The sequence below is a fragment of the Cinclus cinclus genome, chromosome 5, assembly GCF_963662255.1.
Source record: "Cinclus cinclus chromosome 5, bCinCin1.1, whole genome shotgun sequence".
Lineage (NCBI taxonomy): Eukaryota > Metazoa > Chordata > Aves > Passeriformes > Cinclidae > Cinclus > Cinclus cinclus.
The window spans coordinates 4,009,690-4,029,519 of NC_085050.1; the positions used below are offsets into that span (position 1 = coordinate 4,009,690).

Here is a 19,830-nt window from a genome sequence, read left to right on the forward strand (position 1 = left end):
TAAACATGGACCCTTACTTTGATTTCCGGTGCTTGGGTGCAAGTCATTAAATCAATTACTTCACCAGCATTTACATGTTTTTGTTATGCTGTTAGGCTTAACTTGCATCCCTTAAGAAGACATTTAATATTAAAGTCTTCATTTACTGTCTCTTTGCATTTCCATGCATTCATTTAATTAATCTTGATTGTGTTCCTTGGAGCATTTGGAAGATTTCTGCACTTTCTTTTAAAAACACTTTCATGAGGTGTATTCTTTCTCTGCTTCTATTCAGTAATGTGTTTAAGTCTATTTGCACAGCTCAGTCTTAACTTTGCTCTTCACTTAATATTCTCTTTTTTCTACTACAGATATACTAAGCAGGTCAAAACAAGATTTCAGATTTAAGTAGTACTAGCCCCAAAATGCCATCTGGGGTATAATCTGCCACCCAATCTATTGAATAGTTTATACCACATTATCATGGTGGAATTTTCCATATTTCTCCATATTTCTTATCTTTTTACTGGAGAATATCCTTGACCATATTCAGTCCTCCAGGATTTAATGGTGCTTCTTCCATATGTTTCATCCCAATAAAAGACAATTTAATTATTTATCTCTCTGAACCTTCTCTTTAGAAGATCTTAGAACTTCTTTTACATGTGTACTGTTTATGACATTTAAGGTTATATTCTCTGAACATCATTCTCTTTATCAGAAGGAGCAACCTTGCTTAGGCTTCCTGAGGTGTGGTGGTCACGGGAGTTTGAAATATGTTCCTACTTTATTTGGCAAAAACAACTGTGGTGCATTAGTCCAGCCATAGGTTACCTAAGTTATGAATTCACTCAATACTACTTGGTACTTTTTACCATAAAAACCTTTAAAAATCGGATTTTTCTCTTTAGCAGGCAATTCAACATAAATATTAATAAGGAGTCAATGCAGTACAGGGGACCAGAGGAGGTTTTCCTCCTCTCTGTCTTCAAACGTGCAAATAGTTTGTAATCAAGAGATGATGATGTACAGAGAAAACAATTAAATTGTGAACAGCACTATCATCACTTAGCATTCCTCAGCTGCAGCCTAGTTTTGTACTGTGTTCCTGCAGTTGAATTTCATCTCTAACAGCCACAATAACTCTTCATTTCGCCCACTGGGCACCCATTTGTTGAGTTTTTAATTCCAAAATATTAATTCCAGATACTGCAGGATAACCACAATGATAAAAGTGTTGAAGCTTAAGAAGGAAGATGCTTGAGTCTGTTGTTAGGTGGAGTGACTGGTACTAGACATGAGTCACACATTCCCTTTTTTCAGTAGGAGGAAAGGAGAGAAAAACAACACACTGACAGAGCAGGGAATGCACATTAATCGATATTAAGACAGGAAAACTAATCATTATTAGATTACAACTCACATGAACCTTGCAGCACCAAAAAGCCTGAGGGAAAGCATCAATATTTGACTCCATGTGCTTATAATACATACCCTTAAAAGACATTTAAAGAGTATTTACTTTTCTACTTCCAAAAGGCAGGCTCTTAGCTAGCAGTCTTTACTGGCACTGAATAGCCCCTCAGTCTCTAAGTAGTTTTATTTAATGGTGTTAGTTGTAGCAGCAGAAAAAAAATATATACTATTGTTTTCAATTTTACTCTACAGCTAGGTTATTAAGAAAATCCCAGTGGATAATACAAGCAATTATGTTTACTCCCAAACTTGCTTTTGGATGAATTTGGATGATAAATTACCATTTACAATAAAGTAGACCAAATATCCCATTTTAAGTCCCCCAGTTTCAGTCCTTGGGATGTTGTTTGAAAAAGAAGTGTGCCTCAGCCTATACAGCTGTCATTGTCTAAAAATGTACATCTTTAAAAACACCACCTCTTTGCAATTTTATTGATATTTTCTGGAACTTGAAAGTGTGCTCTGTAAATAAATGTATGCCCAGAATTTTTTATACTTCCCTCACTTGTTCCTTCAGCACAGTTTGTCAGTTCTCATTTTCAATGCAAGAAAACCATAATTCTTTGCCTGACCTCCCTCATGCAGTGGTGTAGGAGGCCCAAGGGGGAACACAAGTGTAATTCCTGTTGCAATCACTGGGATTTTAGCTGCTTGCACTGGTGTGAATGTTTTTGTGCAGTTTGGCTGTACAAAACCACACATAAAATAGAATCACTTGGGAATCTATTGACCAACATCACGCCCAACCTGATGTCAGTCAGCGTTTAATTGGGACAGAGTTCTCTGTCCTCTCTGGTCGTCATCAAAAGGTGCCAGAAATGTTCCCCTTTCGAATCAGCAAGCCCTGAGGGGCTGGCAGGCTGAGGCTGTGCTGTGGGAAGGAGTGAGAGGAACCCCCAACAGTGGGGTTACTCATCGTGGAGGAAGCCCTGTGTCCTTGGCCAAGCATAGCTCCTTCAGCACACGTTCCCCTCTGTCCTCACCTCTACGCTACGGCACAATATTTCTCTTGCTCTCTCTCTCACTATCTCTTTTCTGTATCTCTCGGAAATCAGACTGGAGTTCAGAGCACTTTCACTGCCTTTTATGAGGTAGAGTGTGATGTCATAGATGGGGGCAGGGCTAGTCAACTTTCCACCCACCCACCCACCTGTGCTGAGGGAGCTACGCTTGAGACTGGAAGCGGTGACTCCTCAACGGTGAGTAACCTCCTGTCTCATCTATGTCTTTATAGGTCTGGGGGTGGAGGGGAGACACATGAGAAAGGGGTTTTTTTGATAGTTTTGTTGGGGTTTTTATAATTAACCATAGGACTCACAGAGTTAATTGCATGTGTTGTCTTAGTCCTGAAGTCCCAGAGTTAACTTCACCTGAAAAGCAATGGCCACGTTTCTCTGCACGGGTGGTCCATTGGCTGATGGTTAAACTGATCCTTCCAAGTTTATCTTGCCCTGTGAAAAGGCAGGCTCTGGTCCCCTTGAACTCAGCTGCTAAACTTCCATTAATTTAATTACAGTATTTAATTACAGTGCCGGGCCATAATTTTCTTGAAGTTCTTTATGATTAAAGATAGATGTATTATTTATATATTTATAATTATTAACTGTGGATAATGGCTGTTTTTATGGGACAGGATTTCTTCTTTTTTATATTCTCTATTACTGTTTTTTATTCACTTTATCCAGAATATTTATGAAGCTGTGTATTGACAGTAAGCCAATTATAAGACCTTTTTCATAGATGAAATAAAATTCAAAGGTAAATTGTGGAAGACATAAAATTAAGTAGAAAACCCAGAAGCGATGTAACTCAGACTTGACCTTTGAAATTATAAATCAAAGCATTTGATTTTATTTTTCTTTGCTAAAAAGTTTTTTTTTTCTTTTCTTTGAGATGGGCAGGGATGCTGCTGACTGAATTTCTTGGTGTGTTTTTTGTCTCACTACCTAAATGTTACAATTTTACTTTAAAGCATTGTCTTGGTACCTGTTTCCCTCAGCCCCAGGTATTACTGCTTCACTGTTTTAATATCCCTCAGCATATTAAAAAGACAAGATGGACTACGAAGACCTTCCTTTCTTGTTCTGCCTTCTGGGTATCTTTTAGAGCTGTCAAGATGTCAGAGCTCTCATACTAAAGGGCAGAAGAAGGATCATATGAAGATTTTGGGCCCTAGGGATACTGCAAATCTTGCTGTTCTTGTTCATTTAAAGCTCTTTACCAGCTTCATGTGGGGTCTGGTCATATCCCAGCGAGAGGCACTAAAAGGCAGCAACACGTCCTCGATAAATCAAAGAAAGGGAGTGCAGTCCCAGCCTTTTCAGCAGAGGGGGTTCATAGTCTGATTGATGAAATACTTCTATTTTCAGGTGACTAGGTGGCTTTGAGCAATTGGATAAGGGCGCAGACCATTCCATCTTCTGGTCAGTGGCACTGCTGGGAATTGGTCCGTGGTGATGGATAGATATTCCTCCCTGATGACTCAGGGATGCTCTTTGTGTCAATGCACAGGACATCTAAATGGAGTTCAGGGAGGGTGAGAGTCTTGTTAAAAAAGCTACCTACCAACACTTTCACAAATGGTTGTTTCCCTCCCTGCCAAAGAGAAAAATAATGACAAAGACTATAAAAATGTCCCCGTGACAGGTGGTAGCTTGTCTAACTTTGAATAATGTGCACAAGGTGTTTTATTACTATTGTTTATTCCTTTAGTAGATACCAAACACTGAAATTTCCAAATCTTCCTTTGCAAAGCCACAAACTTGCCTGGCCAATTTATCTTCCCCAGCAAACTTTAATCTTTTCAGGAAAGGAAAAGGTAGAACAGGTTAGTCAACCTCTACTGTTTCACTGGGAAAACTTCATGGGAATTGCTGTTCTTAAAGATGATTTGAAGTTTGCTCTTTTCAGAGGCAAATGCTTGGAGGTAAAATTTGATTTAGATCCTAAGCACATCCTTTACTGATGAGTTTATCAAATTGCCTTAGCACAGAATTATTCTTGCATAATGCAGGAGGCTTCAGCTTTTGCATGGAATTGATAAAACACAAAGAGCATCTGTACAGTGCCCTAATCTCACTTCAATGATACAAAAGCATTTTGGTGGCATAGAGAGGGAACACTTTAGGACTGATATAAGTATTGGGAAAAGGGAATCAGACTTGGTGTCATTCAGTAACGATGGTGAATTAGAGACAATGATCAGCACTAAGGGGATATCCTGGAACAGAGATGTCAGTGGATTACTTTGAATCCAGAGAAATTTGCATTCTAAATTTATCTTGTAAGATTAACAAATTAGCAGTTGGCTAATTTCTCTATAGTGGGGAGTTTATAGAGGGAAAGATATTCCAAATTACATGAACTGTTGCAATAATTAACCTGAAATCTTTCTGTGCCAAGTCTAATAACAATTTTTTGTCCAGGTAACCCAAGGCTGTGAGTTTGGCTGAATAGCTTCACATAGGGAGAATAAATATAATAATGTTACATTTGCTGAACTAATTCCCTTGTTAAGTTATTTTACTGGCAGCTATAACTAAAAAACATTAAAATGTCTGAAGTGCACAGATTCTTACATGTACAACCTAGGCTTAAATGTGTATTTAGTCAATTACAATATTTGTTTAATATTATCTACAGGTACGTTATATTAAATTTAAATATAAGGCCTAGATTTCAGCTGATTTTATTTAGTGCTTTATATGAAGATCTTTAAAGGAAATATCTGAGAAATTTCTTCCACTACATGCTGATTCAAATGAGTTAAGTCTTCATAAATTATTAGCAAACTGAAAGTTAATTTTTGATGCAGTATTCTTAAAAATTTATACAATTTTATACAATTTATACAAAATTTATACGATGCAATTTATATATTGCAAGCACGTGTGTACAGTCATCTCAAAACAAACCAAATATATTAACTATTCTTTTTACACCTATAAATTTAAGGAGATCAACTTTTAAAGGAAAGATTTATTCCTCACTTATAATGGCAAAGGATGAACAATAGTTTAATGAAATTTAAAGATCATCTACACAGATCGAGCATTTTTTTCAGTATGATTAAAGCAGCTATGTGAAATTCCCAATTTTTCTCTATTTGCCAGGCTGGTTTCTCTTACAAGTTGAATTAAAACTTTGTGGGTTGGTTCTTACCTTCTTTTTCTCTGTGAGAAGTGAGGGAGAGCTGTGAAATGCACCATCTGTTCCCAAACCATGTCAGCTGGCAAAGAGATGCTTCTCCCCCTGCCCTCTCTTTCTGCAGTTTTGGGCTGGTTTAACACCATTGCCTCAACATGAATTGTGTGGATTTAATCTCGGATAAGCAGGAGAAGTCACAATGATGATGCACAGCATTCTAGAGGACTCTTCATGTTGATTTAAATTGCATTCCTTTTAAACCCTGACCTCAGCTTGTTTGAATTTACCACACAAATGCTCCATATCACTTGAACTGAGTTTAGTGGATGGAGGAAACCAGGGCTGCCTTAACACCCTGGACTTTCTGATCCTGGGACAGTTGCACTTAAAGGCATTAAATATGATTGTCTTAAATCATAGTCCTTTGGATTTTTATCAGTCCCATCTGAGTGTCTCAAAGCAAACACATGGTGTACCCTGGTGAAACTGAAAACAGAAGTAAATATTGTCATCATTACCTTTCTAAAAGTAATGCAAAGCCATGCTCAAGGCAGAAAAGTTCTATGGAATCATGATGGATTTCAAACACTACACACTCCTTCATGACTCAGTTAATGTTCAAGGCCAGCATTTCTCTGTCTTCCATTTGATATTCTAGTTTTCTCTCTGAATGGCCTAATTAAAATAAAATCCAAACCAACCAACCAACCAAAAACCAAAAAACAAATGAACTACAAATACTACTGTCCCTGTCCCCATCACCCCCCAGTAAACAAACAAACAAACAAACAAACAAAAAACGATAGGAGAAGGACTTCACCCAAGTTAGGTATGGTTTGGAAAAGATAGAATTAGAAAGAAATCCTAAACAGTGGGAGGCTGTCCCACTCAAGCTGTACAAAAAGATGAGAGTGGGTCTCTGGTGTAATGGAAACTGATTGTTTTATTATTCAGAAAGATTTTAATTGAATTATGAAGAGGTTTTTGCTCTCTATTGCTGTGTGAACACTGACTCATCTAGCCAAGTGTAAACATCTGCATCTGAGATGTTCACTCCACCCTTCCTTTCTGTGGAACTCGGGAGCCATTTCCAGAGGGCAGAGATTCTTATTTCAGGTAGACACTGACAACTGTTTAGGTTGGTAATACCTTAAAACATACAGAGGCATAAGCAGGTGAATTAAGCCATGTGTACAGAGCCAGAAGGTTTAGCCTTGGGCTTCTTTCAAGTGTTTATATTGATATGTAAGTAAATTCAACTTTCTTTGAACTGAGATGATGCTTAATTTTTTTCTGAACCTAAATTTTTAAATTGCTTATTAAGGAGCATTTATCTGTGTAAATTTTCTGTCTTGTTGTTCTGATCTCTTCAGTTTCTGGAGGCTGGAGAGATTTTCATGTCTTGTAATTTGTGGGTTTTGCCCATTTGACGCTTTTGGGGACCGAAAAGAGAATTAAGGAAATGTTGTTTCTCAAAAACATTCATTAAGTTGTTTGAATTCTTGGACGACTAAGTCAAATCCAAGGACAGGTTTTTTTACAGATGTTGAGCACCTGCCCGGATTCACTGTACTATCCTTAGGGTTCTAAGGCAATTTAGGATCTCTAAACTGAGTTTAAAAGGTGAAGTGCTCTGGCCCATCTCCGCACAGAAAGATCCCATGAAAGATCTCGAGTGTTTGATGGTTCCTGGTCTTCTTCACCAAGCACAAAAGGAGTCTGGAATCATTTGGTCCAGAACAGGAATTAGGTAGGTTGAGTGAAGGATAAGACTTAACTTGTAGAAATGAAAATTCTGAACACTTTGACTCGGTTACCAAACACACCAAATCAATGGGTTTTAGGAGCAGCCCTGTTTTTCCTGCTTTCATTCCTAGAGGAATCGGTCAGTAAGAGGCATCTGAATAAATTCTGGGGGTTCAAGTGACACCAGCCAAAGTGGACCATGACTGATATTTAAAGACACTCTGTTTGAATTTTTCTGATGCCAACTAAGTGCAGTCAAGTCTGTAGGTAATCATGACTAATGCACACTGTTTAAATAAGAACTTCATAAGAAAAGAGCCTCTGCAAATGCTTTTTATTTCACCATTCTTCTTCTGAAGTCTGTGCCTTCATCTCCAGGAGGTTGTCCTGAGGTGAAAAGCACAGGAACCATTTAGATTGAGTCACTGAGGATACCAGTACTTCTGCACTTGTTGCTCAGGGAAAATGTTACCTGAAGTACTGAACTGCAAAGGAAAAGAGACTCCAGGTAAATTCATAATCCCTAACACAAGTATTTTCTGAAGAGAGTAGTACTGGACTTAAACAATTTCAGTGAGCTATTAAAAATATGTCAAAAAGTCATATTTTTTCCTCCTTTTCGACAATTATTCTTTTTTTTTTCCCCTTTGGATAGGATACTTGCTCTTGTAGCAGTGAAAATGAGATTGCCAACATCATCTAGACAGGTCATAGATACATTTGCATGTGTACAGAGAAGGTTCAGAGAAGATATTTTTGTCTACAGCTATCTCTGAGGAGGGTTTAGAAGAACCAGATCCAGACCTGTCAGAGGTGTATGGTCATAGGGACAGGAAAAGCAGTAAAAACAAGTTTTCACATGGGAAATACCAATTAGATATAAGGTAAAAAGTTTAAACTGGAGAGTACTGAAATTCAAGTGCAGGGTGGAGTTCTCTAGCCCAGAGATGTGAAATTATCCATCCTTGGACATACCTGAGTTTCAGCAAAATCCAGAACAACCTCATGTAATTCAAATTTTCAACAGGGTGTTGCATTAGATGACTTCAAATGATTCTTTTCATCCTTAAAGAATATTTGCATAATGAAACACGTGTAATAAAAATGAGCCCTTAGAAGTCAGAGCAAGATTTTATTAATTGCAATTTATTCTCAATTTGCTGTCATCTGTATTTGTTTTTTCCCTGTGAATTGCAACAGCCTTTACAAATGTTTCTGTTTTGTTCTGGTTTCATTTGCTTGCAGTAAGTAAGAACAGGTCATTGTTACCTGTTTTAATGGTTTTTAATGACATTTAGGGTTACCTAAAGTTAAAAATCTAATGAATGGATGCATTTACAAATTATTTGTTCAGTAATTGATCAGGGAAAAACTTCCTTCTAGCATGGAACTCTTGTTACTTACTGAATGTTGTTTAACCTTTGATTGAGTTTGCCAAATAATTAGAATAGTTAATAATGAGTAATTTATTTGGTATAAAATTATTGAATTTCCATTAGAAATGATTTGTTATCTATTATAAAGCCATCTCTGTCTGACTGAAATAGAGCTTTCCCTTGACGAATATTGTGGAGTTTTGATTTTTTTTTTTTCTTTTATTTCATTGCACACTGTTGTAAAGTCCTGGAATGTGCTCAGAGAAACAAACAGAGAAAGGAATATTTTCACTGATTGAGTTGAGCAACAGGGCAAGGACTCTCAGCTCCAAGAGAGTAAAATCATTTTAGCACCTCAAAAATAATCAATATCTTGAATGATCGAAGCCTTTATCTGCCTCCACAAGATATAAAATATACATGAACAACAGCAGGCAAACATCAGGAAACCAGGAATAGTTGTCCTGGTATCGTCTTCCATTCTACAACAAGATTTGATTTGATTTGATCTGATCTGATTTATTCTGATGTGTTTGATGCATTGTTTCCAAGCCCTTTCCTGAGAAAAGCCAGCTGTGCTCGTGGAGCACTTATCTTCAAAGTGTCCCTGTGCTGACCTGGCAAGAATGACTTTCCAGATAGGAAAGGAGCTGAAGGAGCAGATTTGCCTCAAAAACTGGCAGATCCTCATAGCTGAAGATGTGGGGATAAATCACATACAGATACTGCTCTGACACTTGTACAAATTAAAAAAGAATTTGGGGAATTAGCACATTTCTTAGCGTTGCAGTCTTAAATCCTGCTTTATGCTGCTTTTAATTTTGTTTTCTTTGAGACAAAATCAGGAGGAATAGCAGGAGATATCACATTTACTCGTGTAAAGCATAGAGTGTTTCTGTGCTTTATTGATTTCTTTTTTCATCCAAATCTCCTGCATTTTATCTCTGAGTACAATTTCCAGCCAACCAGACATGATTCGGACTCCTTTCAGGTAAGAATCTTAGAAAGACATGTTTTTTTTTCTTTTTATGTTACCTGTTCTCTAGATAAAGAACAAGCAATTTGCTCCTAAAACTTAGCTTGAAAGAGCACTAGATTATTTTAGGTTTTTAAAATGTTTTTCTATCTTCAACTTACAAGTCAGAACTCCAGTTGGAAGCAGGGAGATCAGTAGCACAGATTAGTTAGTTACTTGGATATCATCTCTTTCCTCTTTTTTCAGATTTAGCTGCAGTTGGGTATGATAATGGAAATGTGTGCTAATGTTTTTGACAGAGACCTGCCTGTGCTCCTCTGTGACCTCAGGTTCAGACAATGTCGTGTCTTGGGTAGACTTCAGGCAGGTGAATCCCTGTGTAAATTAGTGTAAATTGCTTTTTTATTGGGCTTGATACTGAATTTTGACAGACTTCCTACTCTAATTTTCTTCAGGAATCCTTGTGGCAACATAAAAAAAAAATAGTTATGGAGTTTGCCTCTCCCATCAAATAGAGTTTGGACTTTGTCTTGCTGCAGATGTTTTATCTGGTTGAATATTTGGTTTAAATCAGTCATACAAAATTCTATTTCCTGTTAATCATCCAAGAACTCAGAACAAATTCCATGGGGCAGAATGGTTTTGAAGCTGTAAATGTGGTTGTGCCAAGTTTGCTTCAGGTAGTGTTGGAATTGTGATGGCATTAGACAATCCTGCTCTTTGTCCTGCACATTCCACCCTTGGCATCATCCTCCAGACATTCATTCTGTGCAAAACAAGGAAGATTTGGAAGAAAAAGCTCTCAAGTCATCATGACAGGAGACTCATTCTCCTATTTCTCAGCTGTGGGTTGATGTAGAAAGTGTTTCTTCCTCTACATTCAACCTTAGCAAAGAAAACGTGTAGTATACAACTGAATTTGTGGAGTGAAATCCTGTCCCCATCCACAAAACAGCTGAATCTGTGGATTCAAATCCTGTCCCATCCACAGAACTCCTTCAGCTTTATTCACTGAGGATTTCTTCCTTGTCCCGAAGAGTTTTTCCAGATATTTTGACATTCAGATTGTTGTGAAATACTTTAATTCAGCAATAGACTCTGAAAGCTCTGAGACAGTGCTGTAGCATGAAAAAGACTGCTAAAGCAAATGAATTTTAATAATTCAATTCTGTACATGATTGCTTCTCCTTACAGAGTTTCTGATGATTGGTAAGACTTGTACTTGTTTGGCATCTTTTTCCTCATGTGAAATGGCAGATAATGAGCCGAAAGAGAAAACTAAACATTTTTTGAGAGACTTTTTTTTTTTGTTATGGATCAAAATAATTTCCCCTATAAAAATTCTGGAAGGAATGCAACCAGATATTAATTAAATGTTAAATACTGAGAAAATAGCCTACATTATATTTGGAACTACAAGAAAAATTGTATTTTTTTAAAGCAATAGTATTGGAGAAATAATTAATGCATTTGTTGAATAGAAAAAAAATCTAATATCTATCAAAAATTCAAAAATGTAATTTCCTCTTTTGGGACATGCAGGATGGAGAGACACCAGTAATAGTTATTTTCTAGAAAAATAATTAGGTAATTAGTTAACTTTCAGGTGTTTCCAGTTGTCTTTTTGTCATTTCACCATTTCAATTGTTAAAATATGAACTTTCACATTAAGTGTTCTTCTCAAAGCAAATGAATTAAGATCTAATTTTGTCATTCCTCCTTTTGCTTTTAAAATACTAAAATATTTGCTTGGAATAAGTAAAGCAAATGTAGAAATGCATTTCTATTATGCCTATTTACCTTTTACTGAGAATGTCAGTTCTGGGAGTATTTTTATTTGCTTCAGCTTTTGCAAATTAGCATACAGCATTTGGTAATGTGTTTTAAAATGACAATAGTCCTTAGAAGACAAAAGATACCCATAGTGATTGCTGTATTTTTGTGCTTTCTGCTCTCCTTGGACATGGCAGCCTTTGTTTAATGCAGCCAAATGGGCTTGGGAATCCCTTGGGTTTCTCACCTGTAATTGAAAAAATGCAGATGAGTGTGGTTATTCAGTGGATTGGGCACCTATAAAACACAGCTCCCCCCAGAATGAATTAAACATTCGTCATGTGTAAAGGAGAAAGTTAATTGCAGTCAAATGCGAGAACAAACAGCTGGGAAAGGACAAGTATGATACAATTTTCTCTGTGCAGCTACAGATCCATTTTTAACATTATTGTGACCACATTGCGTTCCAGACAAAGACTTCTTTTGAGAGAGAGGTTTTCAGGTGTACAGGATAGTTTTCTCCAAATGGACAGTGGCTAGCAAGAGCCCTGTGAGCATTTTGAAGTGACTGACTGCAAGAGAGCCCCGGCCATTGCAGGGCAGTACTGCTGAAGGGCAGAGGTCTCCTTCCAAAGGGAAGAGAACATCTGGATAGCAAGCAGGCCATTCCTGCACTGCCTCTCTCTAACAGGGACATGTTTTATGCATGAAGTGTGCCACAGAAACGTAAGATGTCATTTTATAAATAAGATCTTTTTCCTGCATACCTCTTGTAGGTATGGATTTACTGTTAAGCACAGCTGAGAGGAAAAAGTTATGTTGCATAAGAATACAGTGTGAGAAATCTATGATAAACCTGATTTATCATCCAGGTTCGTAATTGCATAATTGTAGCCTTGTTTTCTCTGGAGACTGCTGATTGACTTTTGGGGTGTGATAAGAGCAACTGTACCTTGTCCAGGAAGGTGTGAACTTCCTTTGGAAAGGAGGAAAAGCAAGGAATTCACCCAGAATTCACAGAAAATCTTAAGGGCTTGGCAGTGCCTAAGTCACCTGCTAAAGGTGTGCAAATCAAATCAGCCAAGAGTATGAGGAGCTACAGGTTCTGTTTCAATGTGTAAAATAAATTATATTTGCTCCTTCCAATCTGTACAAAGTGAACCAGACCAAATTCTATTTATCAATAGCTCCTAATACAATTTTTTTTTTTTTCATGCCTTTCAAGGTCAGTAGGGGGCTGTTATCATCTAAGCTGCCTTCCTGCATAACTGATGCACAGGCTCCCTGAATTGATGTGCACTAAAAATGTCCAGTAGTTAATACATATTAAGTAAAACCTTCCAATATTGATTTCACAATTTCAAGAAATAGAATCAATCTTTCATGAGTTCTTGTGATTAATTAATATAACTGCCAAATGAATAATTTCAGGTAATTAATAACTAAAATGACCTGCTTCACCTCTCAGCCTTTAAGTTTTGTTTAATCTTTGTCTAACCTGTGGAACTTGAAATATAATCAGCTTTGTTACTATATACTTGCTGATTTCAGTCAATTCACTTCTTAGTCATTCACCTGAAAGTGGGAGAAACAGAGCTGGCTGAGACTTTCCCACAAAAGATGTTTTTTGATACTGAGTTTCTTTAAGTTTTTTCCCAGCTCCTCAATATTGTTCTTGCATTGGGTACAGGACTCATTGTCCCATAACTGTGGACGATGGTAAACTCAATATGATAACTGAACCTATTTCATCAGCTTCCTCCATTTTGGGTACTCAAGGAGTGCTTGCCTGGGATCCTGCAGAGAATAAAGTTCCTTATTGTGTAATTAGGTATCATCTGCTGTAGATCTGGCCAAAATTAAATCTACATTTGTGGCTTTTAGCAGCTAATTAGATATCAATCACTTGCCCTCTGCGTGACTTGACACTTTCCCAATTGTTATCTGCAAATTTCGTCAAATGAGTGACTCCTTTCCAAGTTTTTAGTAGAAATATTAATATTGTGAAGCCTCTATAGGTTTCTCCAAGACCCCACTATGAAATTCACTGTTGAGCACTGATTTTTTATTTTTTTTTTTTTTTTTTGTGTGTGTGTGTATATAATTCTGGAAGCAGCTGCTGGAGAATCTGGAATCCTTCTGTGTATGTGTCTTGTTAGTTTTGTGTCAACCGAGTTTTTAATCAAACTGTCATGTATTACTAAGCAAAAGACTTTTCAAAGATCCAATTATACCCACAGCATTATTTTAAGCAATTCAAAGTTTAATCATACCAAAATATGATGTAGGTTACTTTGAAAGTATTTTAACCCACATTTGTAAGTATTTTAAGCCTTTTGCTTACCATTAACTGCATTTCTTTCCTCTATTTATGATGTCTGTCACAGACATTGCATCATTTAATTTGGGAGTGCAGTCAGCTGAGCTGGCCTATAATTTCACAGGTTGTTTTATTTTCATTGCTCAAATATTTTGAGACTGGAAACTATCTACAATTCTTTTGATGGTTTCACCTAGTTTATATGGTTTATTAAAATCAGCAGTAAGAATATAGAACATTCTTAAGCAACCAACTGTTTTAAAACTACCTATTCTGCATCCTTACTCACTGGAAATATAGATTTTTTTTCCCCCCTCGATTTCCCTTAGTTTTTATAAATGTTTCTTATTATAAATATGAAGACATGTCTGGAAGTTAGATTGTCTCCTTTCTGAAACATAAAGTACAATTCTTCCCCATTACAGCAGTGTGACAATGCAGGGAGAACATCTCTTTTCACTGCTTTACTCTTAAGGACAAAATTTTCCAGCTTTATTCCCTCCTATTTCTTCAGCTGTTTTGCTATTGCAATTGCTGATTATTTTACTCAGATTATGTGTATATGTAAAAGAAGCAAGAAATCTTGATTATCTCAAGATGCTGGGAAATTCTGCAAATAATGCAGGAAAATTGCAGAACAGATGATAAGCAGCTCAAAAACTCCTCAAAACCTGAAGGATTTTCTCTAGTGGGAAGAAAACCGTGGAATTATATTCTTGCCAGATCTTTTTCCAACCTTAGTTATTCTAAGTGACCAGGTCCAGTGCAGTTCTTCTGAAGTTCTTTATGAATTTTGAATTTTCCTCAGTATTCACTGTTCTTACAGTTTTGTGAGACAGCAACCTAAGTTCCTCTATTATGGTTGAGAGATTTTTCCTAAAAGCAGGCAAACCTATTTTTAAAGAGGTCTAAGCAGCAGAACATCATTATTTCGTGCAGCAAGTCAAAGGCTCTGTTGGCTGTTAGGGCCAAAATCCATCATTAAATCTATAATTCTGTGGGTATTGCAGGGAATAAATGTTGTCTTCTGCACTGTGAAGTATTTTTCCTAGTGGTGATTTTATTAAAAATGTTAATTTTCCTTCTTCTGATTTTTTTTTTATTATTAACATAATTTTGGAAACGTGCATATGCTTCTGTGCCCAGTTTTTGTAAAGAATTAACACACTCAGGGCTTGATTCACTGCTGCCTCATTCCAGCTTTGTGCCAGTGTGGCAAAGCACAGCTTAGAGCTGGAGCATCACAGTGGTGTAGGAAGATCTAAATGTTAATTGGAATGATGTTTAATTCTTCTTTACTGAGCCATAATACAAGCAAGGAGCTGGAGGCAGTAAGAAAATCACTGGAAATGCTTAGGTGGCCAAATTGGATGCATGGAATGACCACCAGAAGATTTTGGAGAACACTCACAGCGTGTGATGGGGTTTTATGTCTCTTTTCTGGTTCCAAGACTTGGAAGTGTTTTACAAGATAAGTGGATATTATTGTCAAGGACTGAGTATTTGCATCTTAAAATGTGATTAATAATGGGGAAAACAGGGACCTCTTATCTACTCTAACAGCAACTTGAAACTGAAGAGAGTGAAAATGGCATAAAAATGCAAAACGTGGTTTCCTAAAAGGTGTCATTGCAGCCTGCATCTGATCTTGAAGAAGTGCAAGATTCTGCATGCCCTTGCCACTACAGTCCATGAAATAACTGATTACTGTGTTCAGAGGTGTAGATTCAACTCTGTGGATGGGTTTAAGCATCTAATTTTGGTGTCCCCTCATTTAAAAATGCTTCCTTTAATTATTCTGTTTCTTAATGTGTGTAAAACTGCTTTTCATGGTGGAAAATGTGAAGCTGTTAGAAACCTTCAGCAACCAGAATTCATTCAGGAATGTGCAGCTCAATCCAGTCAGTTTATCCACACTGATTATGAAGTAAACACGATTTGATGGTATCACTTTATATTCAATATCAATCCACCAGTGTTTCAAAAAGAATCATTTAACAATGAATAATGCTTGATTGTAGGTCTCTGTAAATTAGAATATCCTAATTTAATAGAGTGTGATCTGTTATTTGCCAACAAACATACAGATTGCCTTATAAATCATGCAGCAGTGTGGTTATAGAATAACACTAGACTGGATTATATTTCATTACTCCCTATTGAACAATCATGTTTCTGCCATGTAATGTGATTTTCCATCTTTTAACTTCATTTCTTTTACTAACAGAAATACAAATTAGTCCCAAGGAAAAATATTTACTAGGGGCAGGCTATTAACTGTGCATTTCAGGGAATGGCACCACGTATGTGAATATCATTAAAATGCTTTCTTTTTTTTTGGTTTTCACCTCACTTTACGTAGCTGTTTATGTATTTGATGAACCATAATGAGTTTAAGGCCAGAGCAGAGGAAATAAAATACCCCAGGTAAGCATAGATTAAAGTGGTTTCAAATGCAGGCTTTCTGTAATGTCTATTTTTGTTCACATCAGTCACTGACACTTAAGGAGGAGATTTCTCTTGAACTCTTCTGTTAATGATTCAGAATGCTTGAGGTGAAGTATGGTGTGGCTTTTGTTATTGCCTTATGACTGTTTGTCCTGCTTAGAATTTATATTACAGAGCCATGTGCTCCCAAAATAGGGAGCACGGAAGGTTTGGAGGGACACAGGCCATTTGTACTAATTTAAAATAACTAAAAACTTACTGAACATGTGGGTGGAATCAAAGAGGTAAAGTAATAGTATATCATTCCTACAGTCTGGGAAAGATGTAAATAATTGAAGCAGCTTCCATGGTATATCTGAAAGGCTTTGTCACCAAAAAATGTGTATCCCACTCGTCAGTATTTTAGGAAAGGGATAATTGAACATCGTAAGTAGTAACCTGGCTTGCTACAGTCCTTAGGAGCATATTTTTAAGACCTATTTCTTTGAGGATCTGGCGAGTGCCTGATTCACATCGTGGAACATTGAGACATTGCCTTGGAAGTCCCTGTTATATGTTGAAATAATTGGACAGTTTTGGCCAGGGGTATGTACTTCACCTCAGTGTATGATGGAAGCTTGCTGACTGCAAGTCCCAGTGTTTTGAAGCTCAGCAAGTCCTGAAGGTCTCTTACATCCTGAGGACACCCAGGAACCTCAGGCAGGTTTGTGCATGGGAGAAGCACAAAGGTACAAAAAACCTGGGAACCACAAAGCAGCATTCCTTGAGACCATAAGTGACTCACACATTACAGGAGCTGCCAAAACCTGCAGTTAACAGTCTCATCTTTTCATTTCTGTAGGGGTTTCAGAAGCTCCTTTCATCTTTTCAGATGGGATTCTTTAACAAGCTCAGTGCTGGCCTCACACTGTTCCTGTATACATCACTGGGGGTGTTATCCTGGGCTAAACAGGAATAATTAGAACAAACTGGAACACTTGGGAAAAATCCCTGTTGACCCGGTTTGCAGTTGACGTGTAACAGTAAATTTTTAAAGGTTTAAGTGAGAATAAAGGGGTTTTTGTGGGAAAACAGAAAACTTCTTAAACTGTGGAGAAAGAATCGACAACCAAAAAAACCCAGAGACAAACAAAAAAACAACCCACAGACAACACAAGCTTTTCCTTTAACCTATTTAAAAATTTTAATGTGAGGTGCCACAGTCTTACCTTTAGTGTTCAGTGCATGATGTTGCCAGTGCTGGATACTCCAAGGTACCCCAAGGAAGAGGATTTGTTCCATCTTTAATGAGCTCTGGGAGGATTCAAGCTCCAGTCAGGAAATGGCCCAGTGATCCAGCCGTGGAATGACCTTGCTGTGTTTTGTTTTGGAGTAACCTTGCTATATTTCATTTTGTTCTCTGTTTGTAGCTGGATAGTGCCACTTCTCTCATCCAGGCAGCTAAAAACCTGATGAATGCTGTGGTCCTTACAGTGAAAGCATCTTATGTGGCTTCTACTAAATATCAGAAGGTCTATGGCACTGCTGCAGTGAACTCCCCAGTTGTATCTTGGAAGATGAAGGCCCCTGAGAAGAAACCTCTAGTAAAGAGAGAAAAGCCAGAAGAATATCAGACAAGAGTGAGGAGAGGTTCCCAGAAGAAACATATTTCCCCTGTACAGGCCTTAAGTGAATTTAAAGCTATGGATTCATTCTAAACCACTGAGCTTTACCAGGAGGGTTTTATATTCTTTTTTGTATCCGTACCTGCCGACTTGTGTGCGTCTGGCATGGGGTGGGGGGGACAAAGTGACAATTTGCATGTGACCTGAGACTCTATTCCAGTAAATAACTTTCTGCAGTGCCCAAAATTCAGGGTGTTGCCTTCTGATATTAAGTGGACTTGACTCCAAGCTTCCTTTTTAAACTAAACTATAGCATTGAATTGGCCAAAGAATTTGCATCACGGGGGTATTCGTGTGGAATAAATGATAAATTGAAGTCTAAACCCCAAAATTTTTATGCATGCAAGAAACATTAGGTTGGCAGGTATATTAAGTTAAAAAAAAAAAGGAATTGTAATGGTAGACCATAAAGCTTGTATTGCTTCTGTTGCAGTGCAAAAATGTACTAGCCAATATGCTTCAATGTGTGGCCCAATAATTAAATGATATAACTTTTAAGTCATCTTCATTATAGTATGTGAATTTTTAAAACAGATTCAAACTAATTCATCTTAAAAATGCTTCTTTTGAACCAGATTTTGTTCTTTATATTCTAGTAGTGTTATGATTGCTCACATTTCAATTAATCCCATTAATATGACCAGAGGTTTACTTTTGCCAATTGAATTCCTTATGGTGGAGTATGAAGCACAATATGGTGATTGACATTGCCTTTTATATTCTGATTATTATTCTGATTATTATTATTATTATTATTATTATTATAATATTAGTAATAGAAGACCTGGTGGTGGAATGTTTAGAGACACGGAAACTGACAGTGTGAGAATTTAGAGGCAAATATGTAGGTGTAGCTTGGATTACAGGTATCTGACATACCATTGTAACCACTAACTCAATAAACTCATTTAACCTTGGAATCCTCAATGTGGCTAATCTCCTTTAATGCACAGGTATCTCCTGAATCATAGTTGATGTATAGAGTTACTAATTCTGCCTTGTGATTGCTTTTTTATTCTTAATTTAGGTGAATTTTCTCATTTTTAATAACCAGAATAAGCCAAACATGGTCAGTGGGCCAAAACCAGAGTTTAAATCTGAGACAGATTTAGTCCTCAATACATAAGAGACATATGTGTCATGTGGGATGAAATTATTTGTTTAAATGCAACAATTCAGAACAGTAAAAAAGATAATTCAATTTATTCACTTATGAGGCTGACACTTCAGAACCTTGGAATCATCTACTGTGCCACACTTTACAGACCTGTGCAAAGTCCACTGCACAGATACCTACTTTTATTTCCTTTTAACACCAACACTTGCTTAACTACAGAGCCTGTATTATCAAAATGTCTGGGTGTATATATAAAAGAAAAACAATGTGCATCTATTAATTTTCCTTATAATAAGATCCTGTCGAGTTAAGGGAACATTCATGGCCTCCCAGGGGATTTGAAACACTGTGATAAACACTTGAGTTGCACCAAATACTAAGCGTAGCCCTTGCAGAGTTTTTGGGAGATGTTTGGATGTTGTCTCAGATACGCTGATTATTCCTCAGAATAGCAAAGCACCAAATTTTGTTCTGTTGCCCTCCTACACAGTCTATGTAAAGAAATGTACTCTCAGAAGCCTTTTAGGAAATGACTATTTTTGCTTTGTTTAGTTGTACTGTTCCCCAGTCAGAGCTGGAGAGTGTAGACATGAGCAAAATACATGAGATGTGGGGAAGTCCTTGCAGAGTTTTCTCTATAAAGCCCTGGAGTCTGACAAAGACTGACATTGCTTGCAATAACAATTAACCCCCTAAAAGTAATTGGGATCTTTACAAATGAGATTACAAAAGACAGATACAGAGTCTAAAGACGAAAATAGCAAATTACAGACAAATGTCCTGGCATGCTGCATGAAAAAGGAAAATAG

General features: G+C 37.1%; 1 protein-coding gene across 5 annotated transcripts in view; it reads left to right on the forward strand.

The window, feature by feature from the left end:
• The window catches only part of CTNNA2 (catenin alpha 2), a 403,809-nt gene extending 385,872 nt beyond the window's left edge, over positions 1–17,937 (forward strand). For 3 of the 5 annotated variants that reach the window (XM_062493297.1, XM_062493298.1, XM_062493299.1), the window contains one exon: positions 17,650–17,937. In XM_062493297.1, the coding sequence (XP_062349281.1) occupies positions 17,650–17,937 (288 nt within the window). Of the gene's footprint in view, positions 1–2,510; positions 2,655–17,649 lie in introns of all 5 variants that reach the window. The other 2 variants (XM_062493295.1, XM_062493296.1) reach the window with 1 other exon arrangement.
• The last annotated feature ends 1,893 nt before the right edge of the window (positions 17,938–19,830 follow it).